The sequence below is a fragment of the Vidua chalybeata genome, chromosome 6 (genome assembly GCF_026979565.1).
Source record: "Vidua chalybeata isolate OUT-0048 chromosome 6, bVidCha1 merged haplotype, whole genome shotgun sequence".
Taxonomy (NCBI): domain Eukaryota; kingdom Metazoa; phylum Chordata; class Aves; order Passeriformes; family Viduidae; genus Vidua; species Vidua chalybeata.
In genome coordinates, this window is record NC_071535.1 from 31,132,289 (window position 1) to 31,152,357 (window position 20,069).

The 20,069-nt window shown below is 36.1% G+C and overlaps 1 protein-coding gene across 1 annotated transcript in view; it reads right to left on the bottom strand.

Annotated features, from left to right (window-relative positions):
• Window positions 1-112: 112 nt before the first annotated feature.
• The window catches only part of RASGRP1 (RAS guanyl releasing protein 1), a 38,194-nt gene continuing 18,237 nt past the window's right edge, over window positions 113-20,069 (bottom strand). The window contains exons 5-17 of the mRNA XM_053946423.1: window positions 18,891-19,022; window positions 17,668-17,821; window positions 14,358-14,531; window positions 13,503-13,619; window positions 11,520-11,795; window positions 10,245-10,325; window positions 9,488-9,592; window positions 8,375-8,484; window positions 7,581-7,725; window positions 6,862-6,898; window positions 6,162-6,308; window positions 4,605-4,975; window positions 113-3,199 (exon numbers count right to left, since the gene is read on the bottom strand). Coding sequence (XP_053802398.1) covers window positions 3,062-3,199; window positions 4,605-4,975; window positions 6,162-6,308; window positions 6,862-6,898; window positions 7,581-7,725; window positions 8,375-8,484; window positions 9,488-9,592; window positions 10,245-10,325; window positions 11,520-11,795; window positions 13,503-13,619; window positions 14,358-14,531; window positions 17,668-17,821; window positions 18,891-19,022 — 1,987 coding nt within the window. The 3' untranslated portion in view covers window positions 113-3,061. The remainder of the gene's footprint in view (window positions 3,200-4,604; window positions 4,976-6,161; window positions 6,309-6,861; window positions 6,899-7,580; window positions 7,726-8,374; window positions 8,485-9,487; window positions 9,593-10,244; window positions 10,326-11,519; window positions 11,796-13,502; window positions 13,620-14,357; window positions 14,532-17,667; window positions 17,822-18,890; window positions 19,023-20,069) is intronic.

The window sequence follows — 20,069 nt, forward strand, 5'->3', positions numbered from 1 at the left end:
GAGAAGGTGAAGCTGGTCTAGACACTGGTACTAGGTTAATGCTGCAGAAGGGTCTTACATGACAGTCAAGGAAGATGAGTATAGGTTGTATAGATTTCTCTGAGATACAAAATCAGAGGCAGCATGAAATGCAATTTTAATATTTTTCTATTATAAATATTAAACCAAAGTCTTACTATTTATATAAAATATTTACAATCTGTACACTTTTTCAATCTTCTCAGATAACATTAAACTTTTCCAAGTTGCCATAGAGATCAGTTACAACAAAACAATAGATGCTGCTAGAACAAAAACATATTTCCAAAACATATATGAGAGAATCTAAAAGCAATTGTATTTAACCTGAATATGAACAGTAGCCCTGCCATGTAAATTATGATACTACTCAATCTATTTACTTTAAACAATCAGAATTCACGCTTAAAAAATAAATGGGGAATGGTGCTTGTTCTTTCTGCCTTCTTGTAAGTAGAGCTGGACCTAGAGAAGGAAGAGGTGAGTGTTTCCATTTGACTTAGCCATGACAAGGTAAATTTCAGTATCACTGTTTGATAATGTGACTTCTAAACAGCACTTTTAATTGTGTCTCTTTTTCCTAACATAAAGGAACTTGAAGATTAACACAAAGGCAAGTGATTCTTTCTGGGTAGTATTGTCAGTTTTAACAGTTTCCCTGTAGTCAGGTTCCACTGTTAAGCCTTTCATGCAAGAAAAAGAAAGTCCCAAAAGAAAAGAAAGGACTAACAGCACTTTAGGGGGGGAAAAAGAAAAGGAAAAAAAAAAGGGGGGGGTTGGGTGGGGAGGAAGGAAATAACTTGGGGGGGGGGGGCTTTAGGCAAATAGAGAGCTCTGAAGTTACCCGGTATCAGTTGACTTCTCTGAAGCAGGAAGTTTTCAGCACACGTGAAGCACTGCACAGTTGTTCTGAAAGACATTCCTGCAAACAGCTCCCTTTTAAATCTTTCAGATTGAACAAGCAAACTCCACAGAGAAACATTAAGTTAGCACTTAGGACTGTACAAATCTCTATAATTCAGTTTGGAGTATTAAGTACTTAGTTATACAGTAGCTTTTGGGCCAGCTGCTGATATTAGGGAATTTTCCTTTTAACTATGAGGTTCATGAGTTCCACATTCTGTCATAGACAAAGTATATGTATATACACAAATTCTATTCAATCCAGAGTTTAGACCACCAGTGAGCACTTACCTTAGCTGTACAACAAGATTTATGAGGCTTAGCTGCTCCTCTGGGGTATCTTTTAAATAAGTGAAAATATATTCAACTTTTATCTTGTTTAATAGTTGTAGAAACATTTATTTGCTATATGTCTACTAGAAATACACCTTTCTGTAGTTCCCTGAATAGAGGACAAAATCAGGAAGTTCACAGAAAATGGGCGAACCAAGTTTGCAGACATGACCTAACAGCCATTCTGATTGCTTCACTGACCAAAGTGCAATTCCATGTTACTTGTTAATGATTCAGGTTTAGTGTATGAGTTTAAAAAGCTGCAGAGTCTTCAGAGCTGTTTTTTCTATGCATTTCAGTTATTTACAGTAATGTTACAGAAAATCTACAACTACTACTCTTTCCCTCCATTTGTTTTTAATTATACATGGAGTTGCAAGCACAATCCAATTTCCAAACTAAATTTTGAATCACTAAACTGGCAAGTATGTTCAAATTAACTTTATAAATAAAGCATTTGTATAATTGATAATGACTGTAAATTGTGGATGGAATGTTTATTTATGCCACTTTGAACACAAAGCACATATACTATTGTCATTGACTAAATTTCAATCTGTAATGGAACTGGTAACTTAGAGGTGTTGAGCATTAAGTGGACTTTGTTTATGATGTCTGTATGCGTGATGACAAATATACAACTCTTAAGTGTACAGATTCTCTTGGAATGCAAATGCAATGTTCAAATAGGCCATTTTGACAAATAGATTTATCAGTAACTTGAAAGACTGTTTTATTTTCTGTTAACAATATATACACTTTGTGTCTTTAAGTTACCTCCCTTGCACCTTTTACTATACAAAATTTACAGACATAGAAGCACACTCATCTTGACTCTTTATGTAAAGTGCATGTGAAATCTAGGAGAGAGAAAATGGAGAAATCTTGTAAGGAGCTCTGAAATACAGTAGCTGTTGCACAGGGATTGCTGTACAGTTTCCCTCATAATACGGCTCTAAAGTTTGTGCTCAACAATGGCACCTACTTTGACGTGAGAGAAATATAATCAACCTTGTCCCATATCTACTGTATGGACAACTTGTTTTAAGGACAAGAAGTTACCCTTAAGCCAAATAAGTAGAATTAAATGTTCCAAGTCATGGCATGGAAGCAGTATTCAATGTCAAGTCTCTATAGTCTCACTTCTGTTACTTTAATAAAGGTAAGTGTTTGAGCAGCAGAACTTCTAAAGCTCTGAAAAATGTTTTTAAAATTGTCAGTTTATCTTAAACTGTATGGATCAATCAAATAGCTTAGCTACTTACTTTAATTTTCTTATTAATTTTTGGAATTAAATGTGACCATTCACTTCATGTTTTTAATTGATTTCAGCTCCAAGAAGGAATTGTTTTTCTTAATGTAGTTTTTCTACAGTTTCATTACTCAGCTTTATGAAACATTTGTATAAAACTGAGTTTGAGGCAAATTTGAGGTGACCCAGTCTTATGAATAGCTACTTTGTCAGAACAATTGTACAGTAAGGTGTGCTGCTGGCAGCCAAGTCACTGGGAAATCAATATGGTCTTCAACATGAATAGAGACTTCAGCAAGACTTTCACTCCTTTTAAAAGCAAACCTAGAAGATACTACTTTCATTTCACAGATAATGCTAAATTTCCTTACAAGGTAGAAATTATTTTATACATTTGGGAGTGCATGTTTAAAAGGGAAATGTGTTGAGTGAAGAGAACATTTCCACTTAATATCCTTCAGATTCTCTCTCCAGTTCACTTTGTAAGCAGCTTTATCACAGTCCCTCTTTCAGTCTTACATTCTTCCATTCCGTAGAAGATTTTCCTCTCATCTGCTAGGAGCAGTCTCTGTGTTGTAGACTGTCATCAACTACATGGTTTCTTTTCTGGATTGTGAGAGATTCAATTGTTTTGTGTGCCTGTTCCAGTTGTATCTTTAAACCTTCATTGTCTGCCTTTAGAATATTCCTTTCCTAAACAAACAAGAAAAAAAATAAAGAATTGTATTTTACAGTGCAATTGTTTGGGGACCATCTCGTTGAATATGGTTGGCTGCCATAAAAATAAATTGGTGTAGCTCTCATCAGAACCAGTAACTTATCTGAGTATTTCCACAGTCCCTGTTCTACCCTTTGTGTACACTGTGACAACTTTCCATCAGCTGGTATCTGAGTCATGTCCACAACCTGCACTTATCCACCCTCCACTGCACCTCTCATAACAACAGTAGTCTGGGGAAACAACAACACAGGTCATACATTACCTCTCTACTGCTGCAGAAATTGATGTACCAGAAGCCATTCATTCATAACATCATCTGCTGTTTAGTAATTGAGGTTGGAAAAAGGGAGCAAGGGCAAGTGTAAATTACAGGGCTCACATGAATGGGGCATTTTAAAAAATGCATTTTTACAAGTTACATCCATGCTTCACATCCTTGTTGTACTGAATATACTGCTGATTGAAAGGGAAGTGGTTTGTACTGGAAGATTGTCTTAATCTTGGTCTTAATAAACCTTTCATCTTTGAGAAAACATGAGTTCACTTTATCAGCACCAAGGGATATTTTGAAAGTGATAGTCATTATTCAAAAATTAGAGTGTGGTTCTGTGGTCTTCACAGAATAGTGATAAATATTGAGTAAAAAGTATGAAAATAAGTCTTTGTTCCTCATAATTATAGCTGGATCCATTCATTAGTTACACCTTTGGAATTGTAATAGTCTCAATTTTAGCTGGATCCGTCCATTAGTTTTACCTTTGGAATTGTAACAGTCTCTTCAATCTCTTTGGAGAGGTGTTTGTACAAACCTGAATTTGGGCCATGTTTGAGGTGACACAATCCTATGAAAAGCTATTTTGTCAGAACATTCTAGAGTAACTTGAGACACAACGGGGCTGATGCAGGTGAAATCTAGCAAGGAGCATCATGTCTGTTCACAGCAAAATTTCTTGGTGGTGCTTACACTTATCAGTTGAACAAAAGCAGAGCTCCCTACCCTCTCAGCCCCTTATATTCTGTCACTTGGGGGAGCAGAGCCCACCAAAATCAGGAAGAAATTCAGAACTATGTTCCTCATTTTATGAAGTAACATTCTGCCCTGAGTGATTGGATTATGTTCACATTCTAGAACAGACAGGGATCAGTGTGATCATAATACCTATAGCCCTATACCAGCACTAAAATTTATCATTTAAATGAAGCATTTCTGGAAATGGCTAACACTTTATGATGTCATTCATGGATTGTTTAATTGCAATTAAATTGGCAATCACTGGAGTGATTAAAGTGACACCTTTCCACCCAGCCACTCCCCCACACATCAACCACTTGACCGTACTCTTGTGTAAAACAGAATTTGTTCCATCATGTATGTACCTGCTCAAGTTCCTGGTATGAGGGTTTACAGCTGTGATGCTCCTCCTTGATTTTCGGGCTGGAGTCCTTGTTTTCCCATTTAACAAATGCCTTTCTGCGGCCTAGGATTGGGCTTGGAAATGTGGATGCTGGAGCTGCCTGGAGATAAGGATTTTCTGGCATCCTGTGTTCTTTCTTCTCTCTCCGCTTACGAGATACATCACCAGCCAGCAGTACAGGATCAGTCTGTGTACTTTTATGAATCACAGCTGGTTTCAGCCTCACTGAGATTTTCTGAGCTGAGGAACCCATGAGCATAATGGTTCGATCCTTGCTGTCTTCACTGTGCTCCACTACTTCTCCATTAGGAAAGGTGAATGATCCTTCTTGTCCTTTAAAATATATATGGTAAATTAAGGTAAGATCTTCTCCAAGAAAAGGAGAAACAGGAGGCATTGTAGTTAAACATGATTTTAATAAATGAAACATTTATTCCTTACTGACTTTGCTCTCCAAAATAGGTGTCATTAGAAGTTTCTCAATGTTGTGGCCCTTGAAACAACTCTTAGCCCTGTTTCAGTAATACAAATATGGATCAGTAAGAAGAAAACAGGTGTGGCACCAAGGTCAGCTTGAGAAAAACTTTGATAGGGGTAAGAGGTGGTTATTATGTAGTGCTGCAGTCATTTCAGACACAGCCACAGAGATGCACATAGTATCAAGAGAAATGGGCTGCACTGAGCTCTACATGTGTGCTGATAGGAAGCCTAAGGTGGAATCCAGCAGTATGAGTCTTAAATATAACAAAAAGGATTGATAATCAAAGTGGCAGGAAGCAGCTTTGAAGAACATTAAATACAGGCAAAGAGCAGGAAAGAAATTCAAAAAAAGTGAATATGCAAAGAGTTGGAACATCAAAATAAAAACAGAAGTAGCCTGGTGTTTTTCAAGGACAACATTCCTTCTTTGGAAGCCTATACAACAATACACAGTAAGAAAATTTTATACAGTTTGTTTGATATGAGGAGAAAAGAACAGAGAGGTGTAGATTTTTCATTTCCATTTCTGTGGAAGATGGACAGGAGTTAGAGATTCAGCTACTGAAGTGGAAAAAATAAAGACAATTAGCTGTTGGTTTTGCTAGCACACAGATACATAGGAAAATTGTCTTTATAAACTCCACATTAAAATTTGAATTGTAACAGTGCAGTAGTCAATGTTACAGCTTGCTAAAAATCAAGACTTGCTTGTTATAAGGTGAGAGAATTAAGGAAGCCTGTTAGCTCTTCATCTAGCTCTCATGAGAGTCTGGCAGAAGATTTACTCATTTTTTGGTGGAATTTGTGCACTATACATTGTGTAGTGTGACAAGAGATCTCCTGGAAAGGGAGTCCATCCTTAGTCTAGAGCAGGAATGGTGTTACTTGATACAAGCTAATATACACTTGTTTCTAGTTTCTCTGTAGAAAAAAACACTGCAGTTAACTCACAAAACCTAAAAGGATGCTGTACAACAGCTTTAAAAGAAAAAGGAGCAAATAAAGGAAAGATTATCTTCATATTTTGATCTTTTCTCACCATGGAATTGTTCTTTAACTCCTACTGGGCAGAGGCTTGAAGCAAGAGCAGATGTTGGGCTGCTGTCTGCAACTGAAGTTTTGGGTCTTCTCTTGCACTCTATCACAACCAGGTCTTTGCATTGCTTGTGACAGTTCATCCCACAGTCTGCAAGCAAAACAACATTTATGTGATTCAGTGGCTCTGGTGTAGCATCTAAGGTAGCTCTGCCACTACTGCCTTCCTGGTGTTCTCTACATGCATTACCTGTAACAACATAGATCTGTAAAACAACATCCCTTTGCTATACATGCCTAAAACTCCTTTCCATTATGAAAGTACAAAATGGCACCATTCAGTCACAAAAGTGCTCTGACTATAGGAACTGCAGAGAAAGCCGATACCTGTATGAGGAAGAAAACTGCAAAATAGATGTTAGGAATGTGCTGCACTATAGTCACAGAATGGTGGTATTTGTGTCCAAGGGTCTGTTCCCAAACCCTCTGAATTCAGTCATGTATTGCAAAGCATTAGAGCTGTCAGTTACAAGTTCCTTCATCTCTGCATTTCTTCTGTCATACTATTCTTGAATCAGTCTTGTCCTCCCTGGGAGGACCTCACATGGGTCAGTAGATACAGCCATGGATCTCAGGATGATCACAGGTTTTTGTTATTCCCTATCAATTATGGATTAAAATTAACAAAGTATAAAGTACTTTACCTTTGCATCTGTATCCTTGTTTAATGACTCCCCATAGCTGAAATTCAAACAAACAAAAAGCCTACATATTAATATATTTTTCTGCATGTTTGATAGCCCCAGATAAAAAATACACTAAAAGCTCCACTCTTTTCTAAGATCTGAGCATTTGCAGAATATCTTGTTTTCCTACACTTCTAATCATAATGTCAAAATAGAACTATTTACCCCTTTAGCAGAAGGTAAATAGAATATTTTATGTGTCTCAATGACAAACAAAATATCATGAGCTAGTCTACTGAATACATCAGCAGATGTGTCAGTTCCTCGAGAAGCTGTGGAGCTGGAGTAGATGGAGAATTCCTGTCTCAGCTGAATGGAAGACTGGTAGGACAGTCAGTTTTATTAAACCTTCTGTGCCACAGGCAGAGGCATCTGATATCTGTATCAGGACATGAATCCTAGCAGCCCCAAGAAGTGGAAGGCTCTGCATTTGGAAGTCTTGCCTGAGACTGTTTTGGGTGACATAACCAAACCCCACAAAGTATGAACCATGTTTAAACATATTGGCACTGCCAAGCAGGGAGTAAAGGGTACCTTAAACATATACAGAGGCAGAAGTCTGGTGTTCACTGATGTTTTATATAGATCCATTTCTGTATATGACACAAGGCAATTATGAGATAAAAAAAGCATAATTCCAAAGAAAGTTAACATAATGTACTAAAAAGTAAGCTTACAAATCCAGCACAGTTGTCGCAGAAAGTAGGCCTTAAGTAAGTGGTCTCTTGGAAGTTGTGAGCAAAGCCAAGTCCTAATTTGGAATAGATTGAGCTAGCCCTCATAAAGTAAGCTGTTATTTCATCCCTGCTAATCAGACCTTCCCTGGAAATAAACAAGAAAAGTTGTTTGTGAGACATAGATTTTGTTAAATGCATAAGGAGAATTAAACATCTTTTTCTTCACATTTTATAATAGCAGAAGTTTAATGCACAAAAAACTACAATGATCTCAGTAATCTTGCCAATTGCTTCCAAAGTATACAGAAGCTTATCTACACATTTAAACTGCAAACTGACAGGAAAAATGGAATATCTGCGTATGTGATGCAACTTCAAAACTACATCATAGTAAACCTCTGAAAAAATCACTACTGTACTTTTCCATGCTTTAATATGTTAGGAATAATGTTCCTGATTTTATCAAAATATACATTTTCCAATTCTCTATTTTTAAGGGACAGCTTTATCATAGGAAAATTATTTAGCAGAATATACTGGATATAATTTGAAAAATTGTTATTTTTCTGTTGTCTGTTTTTCTTTCTAAACTAGCTTGGATACCACTGCTGTAAGCCCAATGAAGATGTCATTCACAACACATTTAGAAGTTGCTTTTGTCAGTTATGTTTTCACTTCTGTCTGTGCCTGAAGAGGATGTTTTTAACACCCTAATGAAAAAATACAATTTAAACACAAAACCCCCTAAATCTCTCCCAAAACAGATGCTACAAAGTTGATAAGCAGGTACTCACCAATCCTTAGCCATTACACAAAATGAGAATGGGAAACTGGCAGCAATCTTTTCAAATTCTTCCTGGGAAATGTATCCATCCTGATCATGGTCATAATTTTTGAAGACAGACTGCACAAGGGAATAGCATAATAGTTTATAATGAGGATGGTCTGAATTACCACTTCAGAAAGTCTCCACATTATTTATGGATTTCATCACCCATCTTCTCCCAGTGTCTATTAAACAGTGCAACAGGCTAATTGTGTTTTTTGCTTGAGACTAAAAAAGCATTATGATTTCTTGACTTGCAGCAAAACATAGGTAAGCCAACACAGGCTGGACGAAAAGCTTCACAACACAATGACAGCTGTTTTTAACTTCTGCTTTCAGACCATTCTGTCCAGGCCCACATATACAACTTGTACTAATGCTCTCAATTAGTGCTCTCAATGGTGGTTTCTGTAGCCAAATCAGTGTAGCTGCCTAGATTATTTTATCAGGTCAGTGTTATGAGAAAATCAGTTATAGGACAGAATTGTCAGGCAGACACCTGTTTCCACTTGTGGAATGTATTACTGTTTGTCACTGGCCACAAGGCAAGGAGCACATCCAGAATAAATTTAGAAATATATTCCAAAACAGCATGTATCAAAGGATTCCTCAAAATATTACAAGTCCTTAGAAAGAAAAAAGATGAAGCAGGCAAGCAAAGATGAACTATTTACATCTCTACCTCTATCAGTTTTGGAATCAATCACCTTACTTAGTAGTTTCCCATAAAGCAGGAGACCCAAAAGAAAAAGCAATTGCTGCTTGTAACAAAGCCACTGAAGGCCTCCTGTCAGACTGCATCGGTAACATGATGTTGGAGACCCTGGTAGAAATGGACTCCCTGGCTCCCTGAAAGAGTGACTCTGCAAGTACACTAACCAGCATTCACACCTCCTGCTGGCCATTTACCCACTGAAGGAATTTCCATCTGTGCCTCACAGCTGCTGCTGCTGCTGTTTACAGGTAGGCAAAAGTATCTGTTTGTGAGGACAGAAGTCCCATTCCTATATTTCCTCATACCCTGAGATTAAGGCTATAAACATTTACAATAATATGAAGTACACTGGCCAACCTTACTTACATCTACCATCCTCTGAACGTGTTTGCTGATGGTTTTTGGATCAGGTTTTGGGGCCACTCCTGAGGCCCAGTCTGCAACTACTGGTGGTTTGGAAGGTGTCATAGGCTAAAAAAAAATTGGAAGTACCACATTAGTACCACATGAAAAGATTTTTAATAGTACACTTCTTCCATTGTGACAGTGGACTATGTAACACAGGATTGTAGAAATGACCTGTTGGACCCAACATCGTTCTTTGGATAATTACATGGTGCTTAAGCTCTTTCTTGAATTGTTCAAAAGAGCAGTCATTCCTTAAATTGTCACAGTTCACTGACAGCCCTGTAAAATCACCATCTTTTCCATATTAATAAAACAGGAACAAAAATACCACATAACACTCATGGGTTTCATCATTTGAATCATATAATAATTCTCCATTTGAATAAAGTTGAAAAAAGTATCAACTGCCAAGATTAAGACTGATCTCATGCCTCTACACAGCAACTTCATTTGTCTTTATGTTCATATTATAAAACCTGATATGGTGTAAACTCTGCCATATATTCTATCTTAGACTTCATCATCAACCAAACGATTTGTGCTTTAATAGATTTCATTCAGTGTACAAAGCTAAAGTGTTTTCAATTTAGCATATAATAAAATAAAATAATAAACTGAATGCAGAAGATAAGCATTTCTTTTAAAAAATCCTGGTTTTAAAATACAATCACTCATAAAAGCCCTCCTTTTGCTAAGAATCTGTAAAGGCCCTTACAGCAGCTCGGTGACTTCGTGGCTCTCGTGCATATGAAAGTTCATAAATTTCATCTTCTGTGTAGTAAAGATCAAGGGACAGCTGAAAACAAACACATTAGTTTAATCCCAGAACAGTCACTACTACTTTATAAACTTGCTGCTGGAGTGCGCTCATATTTTTTGGTGCATTATTTTGTTATTTAGATTACACCTAGAAAAAATGAACTTAAGCTGCACAGGTCTTCACAGTGATTTGAAATGTGTCCAATTCTACATTACAGACTGTTATTGCCATTATTTGGAAACCTGTAACATGGAGTACTGGGAGTTCAGAAGCTCCTGCATTGAAATGAAGTATTTCTTCTCATTTATATCCCGTCATATATACCTGCATGAAATTATGACCAAAGTTCTACATATTTGTAATAGCTGTTTTTATAAAACATTATTTAGAAGAAAAAAATACTCAGAATAATTTCAAACAAAATATTTAAAAGGAATAGCAGGAAGAAGTAAAAAGTTCACCATTTCAATGCATAGCTGTATTTCAGGCTCTGGGCATGTGTGCTTAATCTCACACAAAGGTGCTCCCAGACAGAACAAATAACCTCAGGCACATAAGCATTTTTATCTATTAGCTTTTTCCTGAAACAGGGCTTGTAACAGAAAGTGGAAGCGGACTATCTGGTTTTTCCAAGATGAGATACTTGTTTAAGCCGAACAACACTGAGAAACAAGAACGGAAGATTTACTCTTTTAATAGAAGGTAGTATTTTAACTTACTAGGAGAAGCCAAAACTATAGTTTTAACAATGTCCTAGGTAGTATCAATTTTTAAGTAGCATGGCATTGACTAGATAGGACTGGGAGTGAAATACATCAACTATATTTGACTAATGTTTATGTCAGACAGTTTCTTAAGTACCAGAAGAGACTTGGTTAGAAATGCAGTATCTTGAGGGACTAAACTTTTGTGTGATTTTGTTCTCAGCACAAGGAATCTTCCTTACTGACAGTACAGAGAGTAATACTGTACTGTAGTGAAGCAGAAATAAACATTTCCTTCCCTTGTAGAAATAATTTGAAGCATATTGCTGAACTGGCACCTCTACCTTTGCTGCCACTTAAATCATCACCAATCTTTTCTCTTCTATTCCTATACATTTCCCCTTTGGGGAAAAAATTACAATCTTATGTATCCATAATTAATTAATTAATTGAATTCTCTATTTAGTTATTTGATAGGTATATGACATTTTTAATTGGATGTATTTATCTTATCTAACACACTTACTGTAAGCAAGTGAACAAGGTCCATATTAGCCTCCAGGGGAAGTGGCATTTCCTGGAGTTGTATCAGCTCATCTATGTGGTTATAGAGAGAATACAGTTTGTATACATTAATTTTTTTGTCCTCCAAGTAGTCTGGCATGCCCTCATACAGGGATATCAAGTCTTTCAGGTGGACCCCAAGGATTGGGATCTTAAAGTTACTGCACTCGTTATAGGCACGTCGGTAACTATCATAATTTCTGTAAGACGAAAGCAATTCTGTCATTTCATTAAACACCTAAAAATAAAAAGAAAACCAAAAAATCAGTGCTGGTTACTGTTTCTGTTTTTGTCATACAGCACAAGAACTTCCCATGTCATTGTTAAGGAATTTACTCACAACTCTTGAAAAAGAATTTAAAACTTCAAATGAAATCTAGGTATTCTAGATTTTCTGTACCCATAAATTAGGTACTACTATGTAATTACAGATGGTTAATATATAGCCTAACCTATAATGCTGGTCTCCTTACACTCCCCTTTTAGTCAAATGAAAAGAAATATGATTCTCTCGAATCAGGGGGGTCTATATGCAGTCAATGTGTAAGTATAGCGCAAGCTCTCTGACATTCATAAGAACAGCCATCTTCACATTAAAATGTGGAATGCATTCTCTGACTCTCAGGAGACCAGCTGGAATTGCTGGAGAGGTCCTGGCAATGAAACCCTGTGCTGTGCCATGATCCCACTGTGGTGTGATCAGAAGCCCTACTATGGTTCAAGGCAGCATACCTGTTTTTCTAAGAACATTTTTTGTATGGAAATGAATTAGAAACTGTATCTTGGGTTTTTTAAAGGCCAAATTAATCTTCAGTCTAGCAGTATAAATATTTCCCTTCTTTAAAATTATACAGGTACAAAGTTGACTCATTAACATAACAAAATTAATAGACTAATGTTTTCTCAGGGAAATTCTTGTCAAAGTTCTCCATTTGTAACCTTTACTAACTGTTTGATGTAGTTAAACCTCAAAGTGTGTTTTCAAGTCAATAATTACCAGCCTTTTATTATGTGCTTTCTATTAGCACCTGTATATAATTTCTTGAAACAAAAAGTTATTCAAATTATGTGCAGACATGCAGTCCTTAAAATGACAAAATTTGAAAAACATGTTTCTAAAATAAGCTTTCTAACTGATTTTATAGATCATGATAGCTGTAACCATTTCCAGTGCGAGGTCACACTTCAGGTCTTTATTCCAAGTATGCACTATTCATTTAAGTTGATCATACTGTGATCAAAAGATGCTCATTAGATACCTTCACGGACTCTTTCAGGCCCAAAAAGATGAAAGTATCTTATTCTCTTAAGAGGTCTCTTAAGAATCCACATGAATGCTTAAGAAGCATTGCTAAAAAAGTATGCCTTCCTTCCCTTTTTAATAGCTTTCATTGGTATTTCACAAGAATTTAACTGGAAATTAAAATAGATTCCTAACAGTCCACCATGCTATGTGGCTAAATTTGTTAAAGTCTAAATTAAATAAAACCTGTCAAATGGAAAGATCAGATTAATAAAATCAGTCCTTTCACTCAAAGTGCAGAGCTCTGTGCTAGCATTTTACAGACTAAGGATGATCTATGCTACTACAGAAGATAATAGTTTTGTTTTCAAGTGTTCTAGGATCCAATTCTCTGTTTTCATGTTTGAATATTATTCTGTACTACTGCATGTAAGTGAAAATCCAGCTCATCACATCTGAGACTAAAGGAGAAAACATAGAGAATCTATACAAGTCTTGAGAAAAGGTGGGGTTGCAAGAAGTGTAGGAGTAACTGGTGATGTAGAGTACAGGTGAAATAATAAATAAAAATCCTTCAAAACCAAAGAAATTTTTGTTCTGTCTTTCCATCTTATCCAACAAAAAGGGTTACTTTTCGTGTGTGCAGTGACAAAAAAAATTAAAGGTTCCCGTACTTGTAAAACTTAGAGAAGCAATACTAACCTTAATTACATCATGAGGAACACATGAGCTTGTTTCCTTGAGCCTGGAAATGGAACTGTGACAGAGACCTCCTATCACTGCCATTAATGTGTTGAAATTCTGCAGCTGGTGGAGCTTCTGTGTTCATATAAAAAAAAAAAAAAACCAAAAAAACCAAACAAACAGTATAATTTAAAGGTTTAGGTTGTTCAATGTGCACACCCAAATTTTCATTTCCTCTATTGTCTTCCTCCAAAGTCTTACAAGTTTGTGCCATTTGACTTCATGTATTTTGGTGACGAGTTGTGTTTTTACTGGGTGTAACATGAACTTACTCTACTGTTATTAAATCAAATATTAAATTTTCAGATACAGTAAGTCTTCAAAGTACCTCCTCAGTACTTCCCCCTCTTCCCACAGTCTACCACAAGTGAGAAACACAACCTATTATCTTGGTTATGACTGCAGTTTAATTAGTATGCAAAGAACGCAAATAGGACCATAGCCCTCCTTTTACCCAGAAAGGTGTTTCTGGTGGAATGCTTCTAATTACAGCCAAAGCCATGAGAGTTGCTCATGCTTTGCAAAGCTTCACAGTCACAGCTGGGAATCTCACATGCTGATTCAAAAGCAAGCCTAGTTTTACAGTGAAAATAACTTCTTCAGAATGAACATGAGAAAGTCCTGGTGCTGTGACACTGTAATATCTGAACACTTGGTAAGACAGCACACTCACACAAATGTGGTGTGTATGAACCAGGAGACCAGTGCCAACACTCCCAGCTCACCCTACAGTAGTAGGATGGGAAGAGCAGAAAAAAGGGCTGCATCAGAGAAAGACAAAATAAACACCAAACATGCTAGATTTTAACTGACCTGTGCAACATGAATAAACTTGATGAACACTTCAGCCCGAAGCTGTGGTGTTGGTCTGCTAAGAACCATTAGCTGCACCCACTGAGAGATACCATTGCAAAGAGAAATTGATCTTTCCATTGTTGGGTTCTCTTTCACACAACTATTCACAATGTAGTTCTGATAATCTGAGAACTTAAACAAAAAAAGCTTAAATGAAAATTCATGTAGTTTCATATGCCTCATGATCTGTGTGTGGACAGAGGTCTGCTTTGCAAATGAAATATAAACTATATCTTTTATACCAAAACTATCCATAAAACTGAAATCTTTCCTTTGTAAAAGCTTTGTTAAGTTCAAAGCAGGGACTTCCACTAATTGAATTAACTGAAAGCTTCTTTTTGCCATATCTCAGAAGTCTTGGCTCTTAAAAATCCCAGGAGGAGTAGAACTGGGGCTTTCCTCCCAGCCTCAGTGGGATTCTATGGTTTCATAGATTCATTGACTTCTATTGGGAAGGTTAAACAGAACTTAAATTGTAATCTAATAACTCAGTAATAATTTAAGGGAGTTCAGTGGTCAGTTTATGCATTCTGTAGCTGAGGCACACTTCTGAATTAAGCTACGCCAATACAAAAAGCAAGTTCAGTGGGATTAATACGAAACTGAGTTAAGACCATTAAGAGTGAGGGCTGCAGATTCCTTAATACTTTTAATACAGCTTGTGAGAGTCTCTTATTTAATCAATACAATCTAAAATTTTTCAGTAGATACCTGTAACACACTTGTTTTTAAGCCATTCTTAGATTAAGATTAAAGAGAATGAATAATTTGCTTTTGTTGATGCAATCTTTATCCATTTTGTTGATTTATCCATTAACAAAAATAAACAAAAATTTGAATCATCAGAAAATGTGACATGGGATTTTTACATCCATTCTTTACTATGACCACTAACATTTTACCAAAAACACTCATAGCTGTAAGAGACATACATTCCTTTCCACGGGAATATGTGAAATAGCACTGATCTTTAAGCAAAGGTCAGGCTGTTGTTTGTTTCTTACTCTCCCTCTCTCACCTTCTTGCAACTTTATACATTTTTTCCATCTGTTTAATAACAATTATTAGCACTTTAAAAGCAGATGACAGCAGACACCTCTAGGTTTGTCCTTATTAAATTAAAAATTGAAGAAATATTACTAATAAGTAGAGCTGTCCCTGAGATTACATAGTACTTACCTTTCAATTACTCTTTGAATTTTGAACCCAGACAGGTTTGGCTGGGCTTTCTGAAATTTAAGCAACTACTCTATACAGATAGATAATTTTTAAATATCTGACTAAATAATTATGAACTTCACAGAAGTTTCAGTACAACTATGAATCAGTTAATTTTTTTTCTCAGCAGTCATCTCCTTTGGAAAAGTGTTTTGTTTTTTTTTTTTTTTTAATGCTGAAGAAATTAATCTCTAAAATGCTTCTTGAAAGTTTTGACTTAATTGTGGTACACAAATTTATTGAGGTCAACTATAACAAGCTTGTTAGTGGCAGATATGCTAAAGTAGTTTAGCTATTTAAATATTGCAAGAGTCTGTTATTGTGATGACTAACTTAAAAGCCTCAACAGGAATCCAGAATCCAGATTCTTACAAAAGATTTTGGCCTGCCTGTATTTTATGACTAGAGATTAAAATACTTTCCAAGCACCAGCATACCTCCAGTCATTACTCTGTGAACACCACTCCTTGCATTTTAATTTGCTGCAAGATGGGTGGTATCTCATGGAAGGTTTTGCTGTATGCTGTGTATGTGATCAAATATTCCCTTCTAACTATTCAAATGCCCAAGCCTTTAAATAGTTATTCCAGGGACTAATAACACAGCTGGTCATTTTCAATCTTTCTCCTGGTACATGATGCCATATTAGAATAATGAAAGGATTCTGCTGCTTAGCACATCATGAACATATTCTGCAAAGATTTAATTAATATAACTAATCATTAATTACATATTATTTTGTGACCCGAAGTCTTGGTAAGATCAATTTACACAAAAACATATGCAGGTACCCTGCACATAAAATGCATATATGTATGTAACTGTTGGAACTCCATGACACATCTGACACTCTGACTAAAACCATACTTGTTATACTCATTAATTACCTTACATCTGCACAGAGGTTTTGAAAATGGTAAGTTATATAAGCTTTGCATATTATTACTGCCTACAGGCAGCAATCTGTGCATGACTTCAGTTCTACAGCTTTTTGAGTTTAACACAAAACAGTCACGTACTGTCAGTTCAAAACAAAGTACATAAAAACACGACTGAAATCTTCCACCATCTAGTGAGAGCCCCTTTTCTTGCAAAGGTTCAGCTTCATATTGTAGTGTTACCAAAAAAAACTCCAAAAACAACTAAATAACAAGCAACAGCAAAAAGAAAACAACAAAAACACCACTGAAAAAACCACTTTGCTTTCAGTCTTATTATCACACAGACTTTGCAACCTTCCTAGATTTTGGTCCCTAACATTCACTTTTCCATGTGTAAACTGTATCAGGTATGAAAAGAGGCAATGTTGTAGCATACAATGATGCAAGTGAAGCCAAGGTGCATAGGGAAGTTTGCATCTTATCAGCTACAAATATTACTGAGAAAATAAATCAAAGGAAAGAAAAAATATCTTAGATAAATCCTTAAAAATTGTTTGTGTATATGAAAGCTTGTATAATAAAATATGTTTAACCCCCTTACATTAAAAATGGCATTTTCTAAAGTGCTTTCTTATCTCTGGTCTTTATTTTGTTATGCACAATCAAAAAGGCAAGCAGAGTCCAGTGGCCATCTTCAGTGCAGTCCATTAATCACTGCACAGGATTGCTGCACTGTTCACTACAGAAGCTTAGCACTGTAGGAGAATATTCCAAGTTTCCTTCATCCCATTTCAGACTGATTACTGATTTGAGTCAAAGGATGCTGCCTGTTCTTGTGCCCAATGACATCCCTTGTTCTAACAAAACGAGCTTCTTGGAAAGGTTTTCTCCTCTTCCTTCCAACTGATCTTGCCCCAGCTCTCCCACAGTTGAGGTTCATTCTCTTACTCTCATATGGTTGTAGCAGAAGGGTAGTTACTCAGAATCTAAGTTACACTGGCCACCTTCAATACTAGTAAAATAAAAGAGTCTGGAAACAGACTCAGCATGTCCAGCATCTTGTATGGCAGAGTTAATCTTGTACTACTACCTCTCTGCCATATTTCCTGTCTTTCCCATATTTGCTTAATATAAATAAATAATCACATAAATAAATAAAAATAACTTACTGATATTCTTCTGAAAGACTTAAACTCAAGATAGGTAAGGTGGTCTGACAGCTCCTCTGGCTCAAGGTGATCAAAAAGAAGTGAGACCTTCCGTTTCTTACTGGTGTTGGCCTTTACACGCTGTGTCAGCTTTCTAGACCAATCCCTAGAATTTCTTTTAAAACACAATTACTCCAAGTTATTTACTGAAAAGCAAAATTTTCCTCTTTCCCTAAGTCAGAAGTGACATTGTTTTCATGCCTTACTGCAGTAAAAAGTGAATTATTTGAATTTCAAAACAGCAAACTCCTTTCATGCATTAGAGATTATATGACAAAATATTATGTTAGTCTTTATTGTATTGATGTAGCACTTTAAGTACAATACAACTGTCTTACTAAACAGCATGAGAGTCTATATAATTTCTGCAATCAGTTCTACATTTTCAGAATAGCTGTCTGTAACTTTGTCTTCATTGAACACATCCAGCGTTCCTCCATTTAATAATCCTCAGATTTCCTTGAGCAACCTCTGAGTATGAACTGTCCCTCTTTGCTATTGACCCATAGAGTAATAAAATTTATTTCAATTTGAAATTCTAAATATCCTCTTTCATAACCAGATCCAAAATGTATGCTAAATTCTGCTCTGCTTTAGCCTGTGCATTTCCAAAGTACAAATTGACACTTGTTTTGTCAGTTGTACTGCTCCACAGAACTATCTCACTCTCATGTAACAGGCAAACATGTCTTCCCAAGAAAGAGCTGTGATGTACAGCTCTAGGATTTATTCTTGCCACAGCAAGTATTTTATAACCAAAATCATCTAAACAATATCAAGAGTCTGACAACGTAATAAACCATATCCTCACTTACCTTTGTTGCTAAAATATAAACACACTTTTTTTACCTCATTTGTTATTCAATCAAATTTTATTCTCTTTTTCAGTGATTTCAAGTGATCTTGCAAAACCATTGGCCATCTACAAATTTTCTAAGTTCCCTGGACAAGGTAAAACCTAGCTGTCAAGGAGAACCAGCCCAAAGTCTACACTGCAGCTAAACTCAATCTAAGCCATTCCTGAAAGGCATTATGTTCCACTACATAAGGTATATTTCATCTGTATGAAGTATAAATTCTTGTAAGGATAGCTAACATATGACTTATGAGAGACATTATATTAAAATAAAGGAAATTCAGAGCAAAAGTTTGTTTCCAGAGTATATTGAGACTTCGACACTCACATTTGAGATGTGTCAATTAGACGACAATGTAACTCCTCACCATTAGCTCGAACCACTTCTTGAAATTCCTCCATAGCTGTGGATAGTTTAGAGTCCATTTTGAACATAATCCAGAATTCTGTAATCCAATACCTATTAAAATAAAAACACACACACAAAAAAAAAAAAAAAAAAAAAAAAAAAAAGGTTTTGATTTAGTTAGGCTGAAATTTAGTATGACCCTGTATGGCTTGTGGAATGTTCCTTTGGTCCTTTGGTCAGTTCAGGTCAGCTGTTCCAGCTGTGTCCCAGCTTCAAGCTCACCTCCAGCCCACACTCTGGCAGGAGCAGATGTGAAACAGAAGGCACTGATGCTGTGCAATCACTGTTCAGCAAGAGGTAAAATAATGCTGAGTTTTACTCACAGATTCAACATACAGCATTATAGAGGCTGCTATGAAGAAAGTTAACTCCATCCCAGACAGACACAGTACCCAGCGCTATACATGTAAAAACCTGTGCTTGTTGGAAAAATGGAAATGCACATTCTTATGGATGCACGTATGTATGAATTTGCCTGGAAGCAAAAATGTTACCAGATCTCGCACAGTACTAAAGCATGCTGACATAACCAATAATAATCTGCTCTGAGATAATAAAATCATCACAATTTAAAACAAATTCTACTTTCTTGTTACTAATAATTTTCCCCTTTGTGTTAGAAAGTGGTACCCTCAATTTATTAGAGCTGAATATTTTCCCTCTCTTCTGTTTTCTCTAAACTGAGATATCAAACTTTATTATACTTAGAGGTAAAAATTAGAGTGTTCCAGGACCATTGCAAGTAGAATTACTAAGGAGAATTACCTACCAAATGCAATAGAGCTTTTCTTAGTATAAAAATATCTGCAATATCCCACTTAATTTTTAATAGACCTATATAATAATATCAGACACACTTCTATAATTTCCTGAGCACTGTCAATTTTCACAGATGTTTAAGATACAGATTCATATAGACTCAGTTCAAAATTGTGACCTGACAACTCTTGCACTGATTTAAAGAGATCTGCTAAAAGCCAGTTGGACCTCTTTGTATAGAGCTTCTAAAGTGAATATTGACAAGCTGAAGCAGAATACCTGTTTCTCTTTTTAATGTCAATTTAAGATATGCAAAAACACACATATTTGTCACATGGA